This window comes from Anser brachyrhynchus (genome assembly GCF_964034855.1).
Source record: "Anser brachyrhynchus genome assembly, chromosome: 11".
NCBI lineage: Eukaryota > Metazoa > Chordata > Aves > Anseriformes > Anatidae > Anser > Anser brachyrhynchus.
Window position 1 is genome coordinate 22,473,154 of NC_137706.1, and position 21,162 is coordinate 22,494,315.

A 21,162-nucleotide genomic window follows, 5' to 3' on the forward strand; every position below is an offset into this window, starting at 1 on the left:
CTAATTTGTCAAGATCTCTGCAAGGCCTCTCTGCCCTCAAGGGAGTCAATAGCTCCTCCCAATTTAATATCATCTGCAAATGTACTTAGTATACCTTTGAGTCTTGCATCCAGATCATTTATAAAAATATTAAAGAAAACTGGCCCCAAAATAAAGCCCTGGAGAATCCCACTAGTGACTGGCTACCAGCCTGATTTAACTCCATTTACTATAACCATTTGAACTTGACCAGTCAGCCGATTTTTTCACCCATCGTATTATGCATTTATCTAGCTGTGTGCTTGACTTTTTTGTCCAGAAGGATACTGTGAGAAACAATATCGTAAGCTTTGCTGAAATCCAAAAGGATTACATCAAGTGCCTTCCCTTGGCCAATGAGGTGGGTAATGTTGTCATAAAAGGAAATTAAATTAATTAAGCAGGACTTTGCCCTTGTGAATCCATGTTGGCTGTGACCAGTGGCTGCATTGTCCTTCGTGTTGTTTTTCAATAACTCCCAGAATATTTTTTCCATATGTTTACCAGGCCCTGAAGTGAGACTAACAGACCTGTGATTACCAGGGTCTTCTTTCTTGCCCTTCTTAAATGGACCACCCTTCTTAAAACTGGGACAGGATTTGCCAGCTTCCAGTCAACAGGGATATCAACTAACGATGCTTGTGTGGTCAACGACCATTTCTCAGGTCTTTATATATTTACATATATAAAGCACCTATCACCATATTGATAAACACTCTTTGGATCCACTCTGATGGCAAGGGTAAGGACAGGAGTTGGCCTGTTAATACCTCAGCACTTCTGTTTTCAAACAATTAAAAAAAAAAAAAGGCACAAGACTTTGCTAGAGAACACCTGACACGCTCTTGTGAGAAGACTCCTAATGTGACAAGCCGGATCTACAATTGAGGAGAAGTTAATCAATTTTCTAGTGATATATGTTCTTTTTCCATGTTACCTTTTATTTTTCTGCAGTGGCTCTTCAGGCCTAGTTGTTCCATCTCCTGTTGCCTTTGGATCCAATGCTCTCGTCCCTAGCAGTCCTACTGAACAGGAGCAAGCAAAAGGTAAAGTCTTCCGCATACTCACCTGTGGTTGTTTCTGTACTCTGTGGTTTAGTCTGAGCCTTTAGCCTTTTCAAAACTTGTTTAAATTACACTTAAGTGTAAAGTGGGATTGAGAATGCTGAAAGAGGTACATGCAGGGAGATCTGTATTTGTGATTCAGATTCCAATATGCTGTCGGTATTTCCTGCATAGCTATCATGATAAAATTTCCTTCACGTGAAAGGTGAGGAAAACTTCATATGGAAAAGAGTGCTTCTTGCCATTGTCCTCCTTTCTTAGGGGCAAGCCATTCTTTTGCTACAGGTAGGTATGTCTTAAATATATGCTGTTAGGGCAGTAGGAAAGAGAACTGGATCATAAAAGTCACCTTACCTTAAATGAAATGGCTAATACAATATTTTAAAAAGCTTTTATATGTTACATGTGTGTATTCTGGAAGGTCATACCAAAAGACAGCTTGTTCTGTATGATACCTTGGTTCTTGCACATCTTATCTAAGTACCCCTTCGCTGTCAGGGTTAACATATCCATAGACTTCTAGTATAAATCACCATTCCTTTCTGCGAGATTGCCATCTCATTCGCTGCACAAAATCTGAAGTACCTTTAGAGTAGATGTTTAGTTAGTGGGGTATGAATTTGGTTGCATTGTAATAGAAATAGCAAAAGAAAAAAACAAAAACCTGTCCTCAGAGAATAATTTGTATAAATTTTAGATACCTTTTTCTAATTGTAGAAATTCTAGACCTTTGGTAGCAAAATAGTTACATGAACTCTCCCCAACCCTTCACCCTGTTCATTTAAAGATACAGATAATTTTGTTATTTTTACTTATTTATTATTTTTAACTGCCCCACTCCCCCCCCCCCCCCCCCCCCCCGAGATTTCAGGTTCACCTGTTAAAGTACGATAGAGTTGCATAAACCACTGCAGATAAAAGTCTCTTATGGAATGTTGGAAAGTAGGTACAACATAGGGATCTGCTAGTAATTTATTTTCTGCTCTTTCAATCCAGATGAACAGATGGATATCTCTATCCCATCACAAGCAAGAGAGCTGATACAGGAGGAGCAGAGGGGAGAGGCGCTGATGCAGGAGCAGCAGAGGGAAGAGGCGCTAGTGGAGATAGCTATCCCATGTATCCCACCAGGACCTTCTGTCCTTCCACAGGCTTCAACTCCAGTGTCCCAGAGTGCCCCAGCCTTCTTTCCTGGATCTTTACCTATACCATCACAACCAGAGTTCTCTCATGTGAGGGTTCATGTAAATATCTTTTCTGACTTTTCCGTGGGGGTATTGCAGAAAATGCATTTTTGAGCCAACCTCTGTGATTCTGTGTGGGCCTTCCCTACTAAACTGATTGTCATGAGCTTCTCTGTTCCTACCAGTCACAGTTATATGTTGATGATATTTCTCTATATGTGTGGCAGTTTATCCTGCAGAGAAAATACAGAACAGCTTAAGAGGGCATAGTGAGTTACTGAATGTAGATTTGTTGTCTTCTATTTTACACTAAAAACTTTCCTTGTGCTTTTTTTCTTTCTTCTTCTTTCTCATGCTGAACCAGACATTCTGCATCTCAAACTGTGTCAGAAACTAGACTTCTACAAAGATAGACTTATCGTTATTTGTCATGGAGAAGGCTTGAACAAGGCTTGAACTCGCGTAGTGCAAATTTCTTTTAAGTTGCTTATTTTTACCATCTGTTGTTTGCTTTTTGATTCTGGAAGTTAATATTGTTCAAAGGGATTTAACAGACACTTGGTGGCTTTATAGCTCAATATAGCAAATTTAATTAAATTAAGGCAGAAAATACAGGTTGAACTAGAGACTTCAGTAGTTGAGGCAGAGTTTTTCCTTGCTGAAAGTGGTCTTCATGCTAATATAAGTATTATAGAGAATCTTTCCAGAACCCTTGTTTGTTTGAGAATAGCTACTGATTTGCCATACTTGCCCTGTACTTCATGATTTGGTAGTAGGAAAGGTGAGCCAAGGATCATGTCTGACTGGCAGAGGTACTGAAAAGTAATGAATGATGATAATTTCTTGTAGCAAGTGTGGCAGTTAGCACTCATTTAAATGGATAAAAAAAAAAAACAACAAAACTTTGTTTTAATCCATAGGTTTGTGCTGAGCTTGCTCTGCTCTGTAATCTAGCATCATCTTCTAGAAATAATAAACAGCCCAATTTGGGATAACCTGATGTTCAGTATGCCACTTTTTTTATTTTAGGATATTTTTGTTCCAACTCAGAGCCCAGAGAAGAGACATGAAGGAGAAGAAAAAACTGCTGCTTTAACCTGTTCGTGCTTACCAGGAGACCTCTCTGGAACCACAGATGTTTTGTCAAAGGTGCCTACAGGGGACTCTGTGCCACAGGCTTCTGAGTCCTGTAATCTGATCCTTTCTGTAAGTGAATGTAGCCAGTCTACAAAAGCGGAAGTCAGTTCAGGCTCTCTGAAAACTAGCCAAGATAGTGAAACCTCACAGGTACAGAAGGTTCCTGAATGCAAGGCCTCAGACTTGAGCCTTTGTTCTGTGGAGAATGACAACACAAAACTGAGACTGGATGCAGGCCATCAAGTCCTCTCTGAGAACTGTGAAAAAGCAAAAAAAGAGGGTATAAAGACTGCAGGAAAGCCTGTAATGCAGTTAGTTAGTGCAGGTGAAGCAGGAAATGAGTCATTAGCCCCCACAGCTCATCAGGATCATGGGTGTATTTCTGGAAGTCAAGCTGCTGAAGATCAGTCTGGTCAGCCTGAGATTTTGTCCTGTACTCAGGGCAGAGAAGCACAGTCTGAGGGTTATCCATTGGAAGAGACTTCTGAACCTGAGGCAGTTCCTGAGACTCAATGTGAAGAACAAGAAGAGCTGCAAGTAGAAGAGAAGCAAATAAACGAAGATGAGTCTCTTGTTAACATAACCCTTTCTCAGGGGTTTATTCTTGAAAGGGAAGTACAGAGTCATGAAGACATGGAAGTGGATTTTGCTGGTGGCTCTTGTAAAAATAGCAAAAAATTGTCTGATCAGGCTGAAGAATTAGGAAAGGTTGGACCAGAATGCTGTGTAAAAGAAACTTTACAAAGTTGTACTTTTGGCATTGGAGAGGCAAAGAACATGGATAAACTGTCCTCTAAAGCTGCTTCAGAAAACATGCCAAAGCTCAGTAAAGTTTTATCTAAGCCTTCTGTAGGGGAGTTAATGGAACAGCACAACAATTTGTTCCCTAAATTAAAGACTGACGTTTCATCAGAAGTGGCATTGTGTGTGAAAAGCCACCCAGATGGTTCAGAATTAGACCAGGCAATGAAAATGGAGAATCAAACACCACTGCAGGAGAAAGGGGTTGACATGCTTGTGGCTCAGCAGGAGAATTGTATACCGAAGAGTACAGAGGATACTGCTATGACAAGGAATCTGGAGCAAGACGAGAAGATGCAGCCACAGGAGAGGGTAGCTGCTAAGTCTCCCAGTCCTTCCAATGGTAAGTGAATTTAGGTTAGTAGTTCGTAGGTGTGTATACTTTGAATAATGTCAAGGAGGCTGTGTACAGTCCTCAGTGTTCTCAGGAAGCGCTGATTCTGAATGGATGTTGAACAGCCTATCTTCAGAGCAGCAGTGCAAGTTATTGTCACGTGTGTAAGGTACCATTTCCTTTTTCACGGTTGCAGCACTGCTGCAGGCAAAAGGAATAAAAAGTAATTCATGCTCCTAACACCCACTTGCTGTTTTATGGTAGAAACTCTGAGCAACATTGAAAACTTGGAGCGTTCTGACCTTGGCAATGCTTATGGATTTCTGTAACACCTTTTTTTTTTTTTTTTTCTCTGAAGCAACAATAGTAGTGTCCTTGAAAGGAAACGGGTCTGTGGTAGTCTATACTTCCCTTTTAGGTGTCCTTACTGTTTTGTTTGTTTGTTTATTCGTTTATTTTCTCCTTTCATTCTCAGAGGAGGATTTTCTTTGTGGAGGTGTACAGAGCAGCTTTAAGCTAGACATTAATATAGCAAATTTATCTTGAGTAATTTTAAGTTGAATGCTTTTTATTTTCACATAAGGTGCTCTTCAGTGGGCATTGTCATGAAGCAAAGTCAAAATTGAGAGAAGTCTAACGTATTTTTCATGTATCCTTTTGTATCCCCCTCTCCCCCCCCTTCCCCTTTCTTTTTAATCTGGGACAAGATTTTTTGAAGTGAGCTAGAATAAGGAATGGTTCTGTCTGAAGCTTAACCAACGACAGATTGAAAAGTGTTTTGTTTTGGTTTTTTTTTAACCTTTAAATTGTTTTGCCATGCAGCTATGCATAACTGCTGGTCAAGGATGGGAAATAAGTGTCTGGAAACAATGAAAGGGAGCAACCCCAACAATGCTGCCTTAAAGTGTTTGTCTGAATAGAGACATGAACTCTTTATAATGTTACTGTGGTTTCATTTCAGTGTTGAAACCACTTTAACTTGCTGTTGTGTAGTTAAGGAATCTGGAACGCTGTACCTGAGTTTTGTGGAGATTTTGCCTCTTAGTTGGCTCTGTTTTAAAATAGTTCTGTACTCCTCAAATGAGAAAATAATAGAAGACAGTGTTTTATTTGGTATTAAATCATACGCGTTTTTGTGATGTAACTTTTCATTATAAAGTGCAGGATCAGAGAAGAAGGAGAGAGAGTTTTCCCCATCTTGTGATGGCAGTAGGTAACTTCCTGTCTCCTGAAGTTGGTGACTGTGAAAGCTGAGTGTCTGGAAACATTAGTTCTCAATAGGCGATTGTTGTCTTTACATCTGAGCAGACCAGTATGTTAGTTTATGTTTACTTAAGTCTTTACACTGATTTAGGTAGTTTATGCTCTGAATTATCTAAGTCATTCGATTATAGTACAGTAGATTAATATAATTGCGGAGTGCTGTTTAAATTAAATGAGATGTTCAGCAGGGAAGATATTTATGAACCACCTGGTAGATTCAGATTGACCAGTCTGTGATCTTGTTTTATGGAACCTAAACAGCTGTGGACTAGATTTGAATCGCTCCTAGCGCTTGAAGGTTGTGGTATTGTAGTATAGTCCTATAGTCTGTTCTTCAGAGCTTTGTTCAATGTTTTCTTGTTTTTATTTTGAGAAATTAGTGTAAGATATACTGCTCAAACATATTTCCTAATGTTCAGTCTTACTTTTCCCTTTAGGGACTCAGAGTTGATAACTGGTCTGAGCAATTTTCTATTCTTTGTCACTGAGAGATCTGTGCTTTGTCAGTGAGGGATATCTCACGTCCTCTGCCAACTTACGGTTTGTTTGTTTGTTTGTTTTTTATCAAGACCCGTATATTTCTTCAAAACTTCTGATCAGTCTCACTAGTCCAATATTTTTTGCTATTTTCTGAACTACTTGTTTACTTTTTCTACTTACGAACTGATCCTGCCATTTATGACAGCTTTGGCTGTTTCTTCCTGATAGCTTTTTGAGTGCATTCTTATATGCTTCCCTCCCCTTTTCTTCAGTTCTTGTGACCTTGAACCGTGCTGACTTCTGGAACATGTGATCCTGTTTGGAAAGGTCAAAATGGCAGATTTCAGAAAGGAACAAGATGAAGAGCTTTCTTCTTTATGTCTGAGCAGACGTAGGTGAGATGACTTTGGAGTGCTAGATGGAGATTTGGATGAAAAGGGTTTGAGTGTAATACTTGTGTGTTTTTAATACCAATTTTTCTGACAAGTTTAGGAAATACCCCCCCAAAAACTGTTTAATAGTATGGAACTATCTGACAACAAAAACTTGAGATACTCACAAATAGGATGAAGGTATCTTGCGTTGTAAGTTACAAATGACAGGTAAATATTCGTATCTGTAAAAGTTAGATTACAGTGGGGTAGAGAAGAGAGATTTGAATGCTTATGTATGTCACCGGTTTTGGAGAGATTTCCAGCAAAGGATTGCATTTTTCAAGCTGGACTTTACTATTAATATCTGTTGACCTATTTTAAAGCAAAATGAAGCTCAAATTACTTTCAAGCAGCATGGAGCCTTGTGGCCATAGCTTTTTAATATCACTGACATGTGAGAAACACTTCTACAGTGATTGCTTTATTATGAGCTAAGTATATGTTTAGTCATATAAAAATTCCCTTGCTTTAGGGGTTCTGATCTCTTTGCTTAGATTTAAGAACTCCACTTTCTCAATAATGAACTCATATGAGTCAGTCCGTATTTTTGAGCACTGTTTAATATACCAGCTATCATACCAATTTAATTGATGTAACTTTTGCACCCATTCTTGTGAATGCGGTTTCACCAATGAAACATTTGAGTGTTTTTTGGTTTTGCTTTCTTTAACATCCCAGAATTAGCGACAAACAGTTTCTTTCAGAATGTTATAACAAAATTCTGGTTGTTGCTGAGCAAGAAAGAAGAGTGTTTCAGTTGACCAGAAATGCAATGATTTCATGCATTTTCTGACTTAAGGTCTTTGTTTGCGTGGGGAACCAAGCGCTAAGCAAATGGCATGCTGGAGGCAATTTGGTGTAGTGTTTGTTTTGTCAACTGAGACAGTAGTGTCATCAGTTTCAGACTTAGGGTATGTTGCTGGGATACATCTGAATTCCACAAATTCTTGTACAAAGTTTGGGGGCTGTCACTTCAATGAGATTTAGGGAAAGCTTTCACTATTGTTTAAAAGTGGTCTGATTGAATCATGATTCATTTTTCAAATTAGGGGAAAAAAATTCAGTATCAGACTTTAGAGGCTGTGCACAAAATCTGCATTGCCGGGGTTTTAGATACTCTGTGGACCAATAATACCAGCCTCTTTGTTAGATTATTTTGTTGCTATTTAATGGTATGGATGTTCTATTGTTTTTTTTTGTTTGTTTGTTTTTCCCCTTCTTTGGTCCTTCCCATTCAGGGGCTTGCAGTAGGGTCATTGTGCCCATGTAATAGCACTAAACTGAAGACTGAAAATCATGTTCTCTGTGAATCGAGATATTAAACAGTCAGAATAGAATCGGTCTATTTTGGTATACAATTTCCCCCTGTATTTTCCCTGTTATTGAATGTCGGATGCATATGGATGAATATAAGGGCAAAAATGTAGTGGGGAGATACTTCTGGAGAAGTCTCTGTTTCATCATCCAAAAATGTATGATTTAGGAACTTTTTTTTTCTTGAATGGGTGTGTTCTTCTTTCCCTCCATGAAAATTCTCACTGTGTTTTCAACCTCTGTAAAGTTCTAGGCATCAAAGGTTCTTGCAGTAGGAAGATTGACAGCTTAAATTATATTCTGAGTTTTAAAAAAATAATACCACAACTGTCTTTGTTTCACCAGGTATTAGTTTCATTTGATGACCCCTAATTCTGAAATTTTAAAAATCTGATAACTTCAATTTGTGTGGAATCCTGTAAATGGCAAGAATGAAGGTACTTGATATCAGTGTTGTAAAATCTATTTCCTTTCTATTAAGCCATTTTAGATATTAGGGAAGTGTAAAGATACAGAGGACCTCAAATATTATTTCACATGAAGGTGAGTGATGATGTTTTAGATACTGTGTTCTTAATTTCCTCTAACTAAAAGAAGAAAAATAACTTTTTGTGTAGAAAAATAGTACTTTTTTTAAAATAGAATTTAAAAATAAATAAATAAAATTGACTTTTCTGTTAACAAGTGTGGGGCATTTGGTATGCTGGGACTGGATGTCTGAAAACAATGTGGCATGCTCAAGAGAACAGTATAGGTCTTTGAATTTGACAAGAGTATTGGTTCTATTAAATAACCTGTTTGGCAGGACACTGCTGAACTGATGATAAAGATGAGTAGCTATTATATAATGAAGCTGAACTTATGTTCCACTTCCGTATGGCGTTTCATTGAGTTCGCAATCCCCTGCTTCTTTTTCAAGAGAGCATGAATAAAACTTCTTTTAGCTTGAGGTAATATTTCTCTTGTATATCATACTTAAAACATTTTTTCTTAGATAAATCTAAATACAACTTAAAGACATCACACTTAGCTTGATTTACATTCCAAAGAGAGCTGTAAAATGTGCCATGTTTGGAGAAAATGAACTTGAAAATTAATGCTTGTGGTTGTATTTTGCGTATTTATTTTACACTAAATAATAATCATAGAATATTAGAACGGCTTGGGTTGGAAGGAACATTAAAGATCATCTAGTTTCAACCTCCCTGCCATAGGCAAGGATGCCACCCACTAGATCGGGTTGGCCAAGGCCTCATCCTGCCTGGCCTTGAACACTTTCAGGGATGGGGCATCCACAACCTCTCTGGGCAACTTGTTCCAGTGCCCTCGCTACCTTTACAGTGAAGAATTTCCTCCTAATGTCTAATCTAAATCTATCCTCTTTTAGTTTAAGACCATTCCCCCTTATCCTATTGTTAGGTACTTGAGTAAAGAGTCCTCCTCTATCTTTTTTGTAAGACCCCTTTAAGCACTGAAAGGCCACAGGGAAGTCTCGCCTGAGCCTTCTCTTCTGCAGGCTGAACAGCCCCAGCTCTCTCAGCCCTTCTTCATAGGAGAGGTGCTCCAGCTCTCTGATCATCTTTGTGGCCCTCCTCTGGACTCGCTCTAACAGGTCCCCATCTTTCTTGTGCTGGGGTCCCCAAACCTGGGTGCAGTATTCCAGGTGGGGCCTCACGAGGGCAGAGCAGAGGACAGCCACCTCCTCGACCTGCTGGTCACACCTTTCTTGATGCAGCCCAGGACACAGTTGGCCTTCTGGGCTGCAAGCACACGCTGCTGGCTCATGTCAAGCCTTCCGTCCTCCAGAACCCCCAAGTCAACCCCTCAGAGCTGCTCTCAATGAGTTCTCCGAGTTTCTCCGAGTCTCTCTCGGGGATTGCCCCGACCTAGGTGCAGCACCTTGTGCTTGACTTGTTGAACCTCACCCGGTTCACGTGGTGGGCCCACTTCTCCAGCCTGTCCAGATCCCTTTGGATGGCATCTCTTCTTTCTGTCGTACCAACTGCACCACTCAGCTTGGTGTCACCTGCAAACTTGTTGAGGGTGCGCTTGATCCCATCGTCATGTCCTTGATGAAGACCTTGAAAAGCACCGGTCCCAAGACAGACCCCTGAGGGGTACTGCTCATCACCAGCCTCCACCTGGCCGTAGAACCATTGACCACTACTCCCTGGGTATGACCATCAAGCCAATTCCTTATCCGCCGGATGGTCCACCCTTCAAAACCATATCTTTCCAATTTACAGATTAGGATGTCACGTGGGACTGTGTCAAAAGCCTTACAGAAGTCCAGGTAGATGACATTGGTCGGTCTTCCCTTGTCAACTGATGCAGTCACTCCATCGTAGAGGGCCACCAGATTGGTCAGGCATGATTTGCCCTTGGTGACACTGTGCTGGCTGTCTCAGATCACCTCCTTGTCTTGCATGCGCCTTAATGCTGCCTCCAGGAAGATCCGTTCCGTGATCTTGGCTTGCAGCAGTTAATTACATATGATTACTTGATATCTGACACACACTGTTTACTATTTGCCCTGACAATACAAGACTTGTACTATCCATGATATCAGCTCCAGTACAGAATCGCAGATTATTTGGGATTGGAAGGGGCCTTGAAAGTTCCTCCTTCTCTTGCATGTGCCTTAACATTGCCTCCAGGAGGCAATGTTCCATGATCTTGTCAGGCACAGAGGTGAGGCTCAGTGGTTTGTAGTTCCCTGGGTCTTTCTTTTTACCCTTTTTAAAAATGGGGGTGATGTTTCCCTTTTTCCTGACTACCATGATTTTTCAAATATGATGGAGAGTGACTAGGTGACTCCATCAGCCAGTTCCCTCAGGACCCTGCTATCCATGTTATCAGGCCCAATAGACTTGCAGTTAAGTTGCATCAGGAGGTCCTGAATTTGCTCTTTACTTACAGTTGGAGCGACTCTGCTCCCTCAACCCCCATGTAGAGGTTCGGAGACGCAAGAGACGTGGGAAGCTTGACCACTAGTGAAGACCGAGGCAAAGAAGTTGTTCAATACCTCAGCATTCTCCACGTCTGTTGTTACCGGTTTGCTGTCTTCATTTGTCAGAGGCAACACTCTTTCCTTAGTCTTTTTTTTTTTTTTTTTTGCTCCAATGTAGCTGTAGAACCCCTTTTTGCTATTCTTTGCATCCCTCGCCAAGTTTACTTCTGTCAGTGCATTGGCTTTCCTGATCCCATCCCTGCACATCCAGACAGCATTTCTGTACTCTTCCCAGGACACATGGCCCTGTTTCCACCCTCTCTGCATTTCCTTCTTTTGCCTAGGTTTGGCCAGAAGGTCCTTGTTCAACCATGCTGGTTTCCTACCTTCCACGCTTGATTTATTGTGTATGGGAATAGAGAGCTCTTGCACCCTACGGAAAATATCCTTAAAGAGTTGCCAGCTCTGATCAGATCCTCCGTCCCTAAGGGCCGTCCGTGTCCCATGGGATCTCATCTACTAATTCTTTGAACAGGTGGAAGTTCGCTCTTCTAAAGTTCAGGGTCCTGACTTCACTCTTAGCCAGGTCCATGTCCCTTGAGATCACATAGGATTGCTCTATGTTAGGAGAGAGTTCAGGCTTTTGAGATGTTCTGCCTGCTGCCTTCAGACTCCTGAAGTACAATGGAAAAGTATGCATCGTAATATTTTTTTCTTGCCATCACTCAGGGACTAAGGTATGAAGAGCTTTAAAGCATCATCCGACTTCTCTTAAAGCAGGTTTGTTCTCACAACAGTTATTTCCAACAGGAGGCTAATCAGCAGATAATGAAGCATACATCAGTATGCACAAACTTTGGGTGAGGACTAGAAGGATCTTGAAGAGTCCAAGAAGCAGGACTAGAAACCAATGGTGAGGTGGGTAGGGGCACGTCCTCCTGTTTATGAAGTTGCCTTGAATGAGCTTAAGTGAACTGTTCAGTTATTCTACAAAAAAAAAAAACACTTATAGGATGGAATATGATAGAGTACAGGGAGAAAAGGGATGACCTGGAAGGCCTCTAGAAGTACATACACTTCTTTCTTATTTGCTAATGGAGTCCTTTTTGATGTATCACAGGTAGGTATAAAATACCAACAGAGAACACTGTTGTCAAGTTTTTGTCCTGTCTAGCAGCACTAGTGAGTTAAGAGCAGAGGTAAGAGATGGCTTTTTGAAAGAGAAAGCTGAAGTTCTTAAATGTAAGTCATGGTTTCTGTTGGTTGTGGGTTTCTTTTGGCCCTGCCTCCCCCACACTATACCAGTTTGAATGTAACTCATTGCTCTAGTTTTAGTAGCTGCTTAGATAGTAAAATGTTCCTAGGTCTTCCACATAGTGGTCTTTCCTCTCTGCTTTCTTCTTTTGAAAATATCCTATAGCATGATCTGCAAGAGCCCTTGGGGAGATGTGTGCACAGAAGACAAAATGGCCATCCACTGATAGTGTTATGTGTAAATCTTCATGTGGCTGAGAGCCATGGTATGCACCACATCCCTTGTAGAAGTGATGGGTAGGGAGAAGAAGTAGAGTAAAGGGGGCTGTGCATGTGCTGCTGGAGAGCTTCAGGCTGGCTATCTATGCAGTAGTAGTGTGCAAGAAGCATCAGCGTATGTAGAAAAGGGAGCGAGACTTACATTTTCATCTACAAGACAAGAAGATAAATCTGCTTCGCGTAGCTTGATGCACAGTTGGAAGAATCGATTGTCTCCTTCTAAGGGTGTAGTTTTGTGCTATGCTGGTAGTTGCTATTTGCACTGTGCTGTAAAACATCCAACTCTCCCTGTGAAAGTTATCTAAGAAATTTTTTATACCTTAGCATTAGCAAACTTGAGAGAAGCAAAGTGAGCCAAAGAAAGACCAGATCTTTTGATGTTGAAAGATAAAAGCAAATGTTATTGGATGATGGTCTTAAGGATATAGGAGAAGATTTTAGAGAAATGTAACCTTTCATTGTTTGAATGGTTGGTACAGTTAGGTGAAAGTAATCAAGCTTTCAGGCATATTACGCATTTTTTTCGGTCAGGCATTCATAAGCTATTTGAGAGGAATGGTAACTGGCCTTTTGATATGCAGTGTACCACAAAGTATGAGTATCATTGTGCTGCGAAATACCTGCCCACTGCAAAAACATGCTGGAGTCCCTAGGATGATCTTAAGGATATTGCAGTTGCTGAACCATATCTTCAAAACCTGTGACGGTATAGCAGCTGATGGTGAAGATGAGTTTCCAAAAAGACAGTAAATAACTTTTTACTGGCTTTTTTCCTTTTTTTTTCTCTCTCCCCTGTGAGTGGATTATGTCTTCGTCATGTATTTATGGCATCATTTCCCCCAAAGTGGTTGTGTATATTATATGTTAGCATCTTGTGTAACTGCAGAATGATGCACTACGTCTGGCTATAACTAAAAGTTGTGTGTGAGTATCTGGTGCTAGCTCTTGAAACCTTTACTAGAAAATTTCCAATACTGTTTAGTTTTGTTATTTTTTAATACATGCCTATTAAAATTAGAAGTTACAATGTGACTTGCATTGTTTGAGCAATGTTTTGGGAAAACGAAGGCTAGGAATAAAGATGATGAAAACCAATTATCACCATAATGTGGGGGGGAAATTGTTATTCTTTTAATCTTATTTAAAAATTCCATGTAATTTGTAAAGACTGAGGCTTGCGTATTAACGTCCTTCTGGTGGCAGCTGTCAGCTGGTTATAAAACTGCAATCTCTGTTATTTCCCTTAAAAGTTTACTCTGGCAAGTTTCCGATGTTATGGTCTAACTGTTCATTGACTGCTGCTATATATTCAAGCTCATAGGCAGATATCTGACTCACAGAACGGCTGTGGTTGACTTCTGCAGGTCGTCTGGTCCAACCCACTGCTCAAGTGAGATCACCTTGAGCAGGTTGCACAGGACTATGTCCAAGTGGGGTATATCTGCTGACCATTTACCCAAGGCTAATCATATGGTGGTTTGGGTTGGAAAGGACGTTAAAGCTCATGTAATTCTAAACCCCTGCCATGGGCAGGGACACCTTCCAGTAGATCAGGTTGCTCAGAGCCTCATCCAGCGTGGCCTTCAGCACTTTCAGGGGTGGGGTATCCACAGCGTCTCTGGGCAATCTATTCCAGTGCCTCACCACACTCATAGTGAAGAATTTCTTCCTGATGTCTAATCTAAATCTATGTTCTCTTAGTTTAAAACTGTCGTCTAATCTAAATCTACGTTCTCTTAGTTTAAAACTGTCGTCCCTTGTCCTATCGCTACACGCCCTGATAAAAAGTCCCTCCCCATCTTTCCTGCAGGCCGCCTTTAAGTACTGGAAGGCTGGTATAAGGTCTCCCTGGAGCTTTCTCTTCTGTAGACTAAACAACCCCAACTCTCTCAGCTGTCTTCACAGGGGAGGTGTTCCAGCCCCTCTGATCATCCTCGTGGCCCTCCTCTGGACCTATTCTAAAAGGTCTATGTCTTCCTTAGGCTGGGGACCCCATAGCTAAACACGAGGTCTCACAAGAGCAGAGCAGAGGGTGAAAATCACTTTCCTCAACCTGCTAGCTACACTTCTTTTGATGCAGCCCAGGATACGGTTGGCTTTCTGGGCTGCAAGTGCGCACTGCCAGCTTGTGTTTAGTTTCTCATCAACCAATGCCCCAAGTCCTTCTCCTCAGGGCTGCTCTCAATCTGTTTTCCACCCAGCCTATATTTGTGCTTGGGGTTGCCCCGACTCAGGTGTAGGACCTTGCACTTGGCCTTGTTGAATTGCATCAGCTTCACATGAGCCCACTTCTCCAGCCTGTCCAGGCCCCTCTGGAAGGCATCCCTTCCCTCCAGTGTGTCGACTGCACCACTCAGCTTGGTGTCATCTGCAAACTTGCTGAGGGTGCACTTGATCTCACTGTCCATGTTGCTGACAAAGATGTTAAACAGCACCTGTCCCGGTACCGACCCCTGAGGAACACTGCTCATCACTGGTCTCCGCTTGGACATCAAGTCATTGAATGCAATTATTTGAGTGCAACCACCCAGCCAATTTCTTACCCACCAAGTGGTCCATCCATCACATCAACGTCTTTCCAATTTAGAGACAAGAACGTCATGCAGGACGGTATCAAATGCTTTGCACAAGTCCAGGTAGATGACATCAGTTGCTCTTCCGTTACCCATGATGATAATACACCGTTCTGTGCAAGGTTAGGTTATTAATTCAGGCAACCCATAGCTCTGCCAGTACAGTTGTGTCCTAACTTTCATTTTTGTTTCTGGCCTTGTTTCTGTTCTCTGTGCAAAATCCTGAGCACTTCTCAAGAAAACCTGCATTCTGCAGAAGTCCTTTTCACATGAGGATGTTTAGTCTCACTTTCATCTAGCTTCTGGAGACAATTGTGTCAAAGTAGACCACAGTCCAGACTTTGACCGAGAGAGACTTTCCACATGAAAAGTGAGGAAGATCAGTTAGAGCAGCAGTCCTGAGTCCACTAACTGTTCAGGAAGTTTTTGTACAGGATAGCACCAGGGTTATGCTTTTCCTCGTTTCCACACCACAGTGATCTTTTGCTTTTTGTACTTGGACTGGAGTACGCTCCTGAAATTACTAATCCTGGCTCTCCCTGTCTTTTAGGAACTCCGTTTCATTTTACTTTGCCAAAGGAGGGTGATATCATTCAGCCCTTGACCAGCATAACACCACCTCTTACTGGCCAGCTTAAAATGGGACCTAGAAGACACAGCACACCAATTGGTGAGTTTGACCTGAATGGTTCTCTTCAGTTTGGAACTTTTTATTCTAGATGCAGGGTCATAGGATAACTCAAACCTGTCTTGGCAAAAAACATTGCTGCTGTATGAGGAGGGCTCATCCCTCGTTGTTCTTTCCTTGGTCTCTAATGAAGATGTTTGCTACCTGAGTATGGGGTTGTACGGAACACATCTTCCTTCATTGTATTCCCATATATAACTCCATTAAAGAATGCAAAAGACCCCTTTGAGTAGTGAAAGCACTTAAACTAAAAGAAGGTTGTTCCCAATATTCATCTTTTTGCAAGACTTTCTCTGCTGGGTTCACAAAGTAACAGCTTGGATGTGTTGGAGAAAAGGAAGCGTATATTTCTGGTAAATAGTAAATCATTCTGCTCTCATCGTAAGCTACGGATGATGCTTGTGCTAAAAAACTTTGATGCTTTCAGAACTCCAGGATGACCAGATAGGAATTTCCACTACTGCACTATCACTAATAATGCATGCAGTGACGCGTTTTCAAAACCAAACCAGGCCCTGAACCACAGCAGTGGGAACCACAATGGCTACTTCCATTTTTACTTCTTTGTTTTCTTATTTTCAGTGGCTGATAGTTGTCCAGACAGCACTATAGCAACTAGTGATGTTACAGCTGAGGGTACAATGGGTACCAACAATGTCACCATGGAAAGTGCAGTGGTATCAGCAGATGTGTCAGAAGTGTGTGAGAAAGGTGATTCTCGTGTAGTTCCTGAAGCTGATGCAAAACTCTCTCTGCAAATGAACCTTGTTACCCCTGTGAATGATGGGAGTGAGGAATCCCTGCGGTTCTGCTTGGAAAGTAAGAGACTGAAACCTCGGAATGTACAGGTTGTACTAGACCTCAACCCTGACTTAGAACCTCTCCGTGGCATTCCCTGAGACGGTCTCTGAAATCTTGTAGTTTTTCTTCTTGGGCAGTGAGAAGAGAGGCCTCTGTTGTAGGGGAAAGATACTTCCAGCAGACTGAAAATTGTGATGTACATTTGCAATGTCCCTGGACAGAAAAAGAGTTTCCTTATGTTAAGGAAGGAAAAGATACTGAAAGTATGATCTGAATGAGCAAGTTTGATAGCATTTTAATCAGAACAGTGACGTTCAGTCTAATAGCCTAAAACTTGCATATGTATACAGGCTCAGGCCTGTGGTGATAAGTTGGGTGGGGAGGCCTGGGGACCCTTTGTCTGACATTACTCAACCTCTCAGCTCGCTGGGTGTGGGGTGCTAGGAAGGATAGGAGAGACTGTGACACTGAAATCGTCCTTCCCTCCCCTCTTGTTTCAGAGCCTACAGCCAGTGACAGGAAAAATGGATCTTCTGCTGCTGCCAGGTAACTGGGCTTGTTGCTGTGCAGAGTCAACACAGAGGTCTGGTTGGATCCTTTTTCTGCTCATTACCAGTGGAAGGGGGAATAAAAGTTAAAATGAGACATAGAAGCAGGGAACTCTTTTAAAGGCAGCAACAACATTAACTCTTTAGTTCTTGCATCAGGTTTTAAGTGAGTAGACATGGATGCAAGGTGGGTCCAAAACAGCAGGTTTCCCACCTGCTGTTCTGCTGTAGGCTTTGTGCTTTCCTACTAACATCAGCGTTTTACCTCTTCCTGATTATAGTCAGAGCAGAAATTCATGTCTTGTGCTGTCCAGAATGCAGGTCTGCCCTATCAACCTCTGAAATTTCAAATGTGGTTTTCTTTGTTATTGTGCAATTTTCTGCAAATAATCTCAGCTCTGAGGAGTTCTGAAAGAAAATTCTGTTTGATATGAGGCTGATAGAAACATAACAAAGTTGCTGTTGGATTGAGATCACAGTTTAATGCGTTGACCAAAATGCAAGTTACTTCCTTGATCTTTTCATCTGTATGTACCTATCTTATCACATATGTAAGAAAAAAAAGTTTTGGAAACAGGCTTGTTATCATGTACTGTATTTCCACAGCGCCTAGTGTTGCTTGATTGTATCTTTTAGACTGTACGATTTGTAAGTACTAATAAGGATCTGAGTCAGAAGACACTATCTATAGTGGTCTGAGTGAAGTATAATGGTTTGAAGCAGTGAGAAAACTTCGAAATAAACTCAGTACCTCTTGTCGCAGAATTAGATGCTGGATGGTAAATATGCCTCAGTGCTGAGGATGAATGGCAGTCAGTCCTCACTGACTGAGGTTGGGTTGCCTTTGTAGGTGCAGATTGAACTTGATCTCTCAGAGTCTCCTTTACAAGTCTTTCCCAATAATTTTGCTCTGTCATGAAGATTTTAAATGAGCCATAAATGATCTAATGGTGTTCCCCAGTGGCTGCAAGAAGTAGCGATGGTGAAACTCCTGATGGTGCTGCAGTTTTTTACCCTAAGTTTTCTGGAATTGCTAAATTGCTCTTGGCTGTGAGAGCGTCTGCAGAAATAATAGAAGTGCTTATATAATTGCAGGTCGTTTTTTGATCTTCGAGTGTCTGACCATCTCACTCGTTCTCTGGTTGCATAGGTCAGCAAACTCGATTTTAATGCCAGTAGTTGTTTTCCCAGGGGGGTAGAAAACTCTCTCATTATGCTGTATTTTCGCAATCCCTAATGCTTTTTTTTTTTTTAAATCTGCATTGCTAGCTCCCAGAAAGCATCATCTGTGTTCAGTCGTGTCTGTGAAGTTCGGCGAGAGGATGAGGCCAGAGGCCATGACCTTTCAGCTTCTCCATTTAGGTAACTACTTACAGTCTTTGAGTGCCAGTCCTGGTTAGATTTTGGATTTACACACGTGTGCATTTTTAACATTAAGAATTAAAGAAACTACACTGAGTCATTGTCTTTGGGTGACTTAAAAGGTTGGACACAATGAAATTAATATATTAAGTACTGTATGTCTGTATCTCACATGGTAATCACAGAATGGTTGAGGTTGGAAGGGAACCCTGGAGAGTACAAGGTGTCCAACCCCATACCAAGCAGGGACACCTAGAGCACGTTGCACAGGATGACATCCAGGCGGGTTTTGAAATTCTGTCTTTTGATGGGGGCAGTGAAGTTTTGACCTATGAAGAAAAAGTAATTTATATTGCAAGAGTATTGAATGGTTATACTATAGACTGTGATGACCAGGAGCTTCCAGTGCTGAGCAGTATACAGACAGAATGGAAGACAGTGACTCCTCAAAGTCTCTCAGGTATGAGGGAGGATAAATGTGTACTTCTAGTAAGATTCAGTATACAGTCCCATATAATACCTGATAAGGTTATTGACAGGGAAGAGAAATCTTAGTGAAAGTGTTAGACAGCATTTGTGTTTACGCTCCTGCCTCCTCTTGCTAGGTGTGATTACCTCTTTCAGGTCAATGGAGTGCTGAAGCAGACTGTAGGAACTTCAAGACGGCATGACTTTGAGAAGCATTTTGCATAGGTGGTGCTTGTTGTTTGGAGCATACATTGCTTTATTAGTGTTTGCAAAAGCTCCTAGTTTTCTATAGGTGTCAGCAATTCTTCCTGCCACCACATGGATCACTTGAGAGATGTTGAGAAATGTTTTACAATTTGAAAACACACCGAGTTCTTTGCAACCTTAAGAAGCAATTGAATAACTGCATTGCTATTTTTTGAATAGTGCTTTCACCTGAGTAGCAGAATATTGGCCTTCCTGCTTTTTTAATCAATAATTTTGACCTATATATAACTGGTTTGCAGGGGGAATCTATTCAGTTTTCCTGGCACAGAAGAAGATGATGAATTATGTAAAAATCCCAGTGGTCAGCAGTGCCGGCAACACAGAGCAGATGACAGTGGTAGACAGCTCCTGATTCCTCAGAGGATGCAGCAGGGCTGCCATCAACAACCTTCTTGTGCAGAGGAGAGGGAGTCTGTGGAGAATGGTACTGTAAGCACTCAGATGGAACAAGGGACAAGAATACAGAAGAAACCAAGTAAAGCTGTTGCAATTAATGAAAGCCAAGAGAAGCAGGCAAATACTAATAATAAAGGGATTCAAACTACATCAGACTGTCATTTTACCCCAACAACTGCTACAGTAGCAACACAAACAGCAGAAGCAATCTGTAGGCGAGTGGATGTGGGAACCAGTATGTCTGGGCAAAGACCTGGTCGACAAGATGCAAACATCCAAACTGAGGAGAGTGGGGAAAAGCTTGTGAATGCATCTGGAGAAGACACAGACTCTCTGCACAGTCAGGTGGGATGAAGGCTGCGTGTATTTAATTTTACTGCTTTAGAACAGTGAAGTATCCCTTCAGCCAATAAATTCACTAACAGTAATTTCTCTGTCAAAAAAAGCCAAGAGACCTCTTCAAAATGTAAATGTCATAAGCTTTCCTTTATCAACTGTAGACAGCTGCTAAGGTACTGCAGTACTCAGTGGACAGAGTAAGTTTGGGAAGTAAATGTCCTGATATTTTCTGAGAAAATATGGCAAGTGATTTTGTGTCTGTCTGTGTGTGTCCAGACGTGGTTAATGCTATTAAAAAAAAAAAAATTTTTTTTGGATGGAGGAGGAAGTTGTATGAAATCTGGAAAGAATGCTTTGATGCCTCCTATTTGCACCAGTGAACTGGCAGCTTATTCTGCTGCTCCATCCAGTGACAATGGATAAACGCATCAGGGGAGAGCTCCTCTAGTTAAACATTCTAACAAGATGAATTAACTTTGAACTAGTATTTCAGAAAGTTTGCTGCAGACTCAAGAAAAATCACTGCTTTGAAGTTACAGCTTGCATATTTCTTCTGAATATAAAGACTAGAATAATGATCTTTTGTAGACTTGAAATAAGAACTGTGCATCCTCTGGGAAATAGGAGGTTAGAGGGCCATAAATCCACTGTGTGATAGTTATGTGATCTGAGAGCCCACTGAATGAATATCAGAAGCTATACTAAGCCAGTTTGGTGTTTCCTCCTTGGACTGCTGTGATTTCCCTTCCTCTGCCCCTCAACAAGTGAGCAAAATGTGTTCAATTTTCCCTTGTTCAGGGTCTTTCATGTTGTTGCATCTAATTTGCAGCAAGATACTGAAAGGTTCCCTACCGCAGTACTCAAATGTGATTAGAAAAAACTGTACTGCAGAGATGACTGTACACAGAAATTATTTGCTTCTGGTTGTGGTTTGTTTTCATTTTACTTTGTCTTGTTTATACAGGGAGAGGAGGAATTTAACCTTCTTCACCCACCCAGAGGCCAGGTTCAGCGTCGCCACATGCGAACTGTTCGAGAGGTGCGCACTGTTGTTACCCGTGTTATCACAGATGTTTACTACATAAATGGCGCAGAGGTGGAACGAAAGGTAGTTGAGGTAAGTTCCTGTTTTCAGGGCTAAATATACTAATATGTTGGCTGAAAAAATAAATTGTGTTGTGGCTGCAGAAAACGAGTTGAGTGAGCAA

At 41.3% G+C, this 21,162-nt stretch overlaps 1 protein-coding gene across 4 annotated transcripts in view; it reads left to right on the forward strand.

Moving 5' to 3' along the window:
• TP53BP1 (tumor protein p53 binding protein 1) overlaps window positions 1-21,162 on the forward strand; it is a 49,114-nt gene that overhangs the window by 15,317 nt on the left and 12,635 nt on the right. For 2 of the 4 annotated variants that reach the window (XM_080551645.1, XM_080551643.1), the window contains 9 exons: window positions 973-1,064; window positions 2,079-2,326; window positions 3,296-4,547; window positions 15,636-15,755; window positions 16,356-16,592; window positions 17,075-17,120; window positions 18,392-18,484; window positions 19,459-19,960; window positions 20,919-21,071. In XM_080551645.1, the coding sequence (XP_080407771.1) occupies window positions 973-1,064; window positions 2,079-2,326; window positions 3,296-4,547; window positions 15,636-15,755; window positions 16,356-16,592; window positions 17,075-17,120; window positions 18,392-18,484; window positions 19,459-19,960; window positions 20,919-21,071 (2,743 nt within the window). The remainder of the gene's footprint in view (window positions 1-972; window positions 1,065-2,078; window positions 2,327-3,295; window positions 4,548-15,635; window positions 15,756-16,355; window positions 16,593-17,074; window positions 17,121-18,391; window positions 18,485-19,458; window positions 19,961-20,918; window positions 21,072-21,162) is intronic. The other 2 variants (XM_080551646.1, XM_080551644.1) reach the window with 1 other exon arrangement.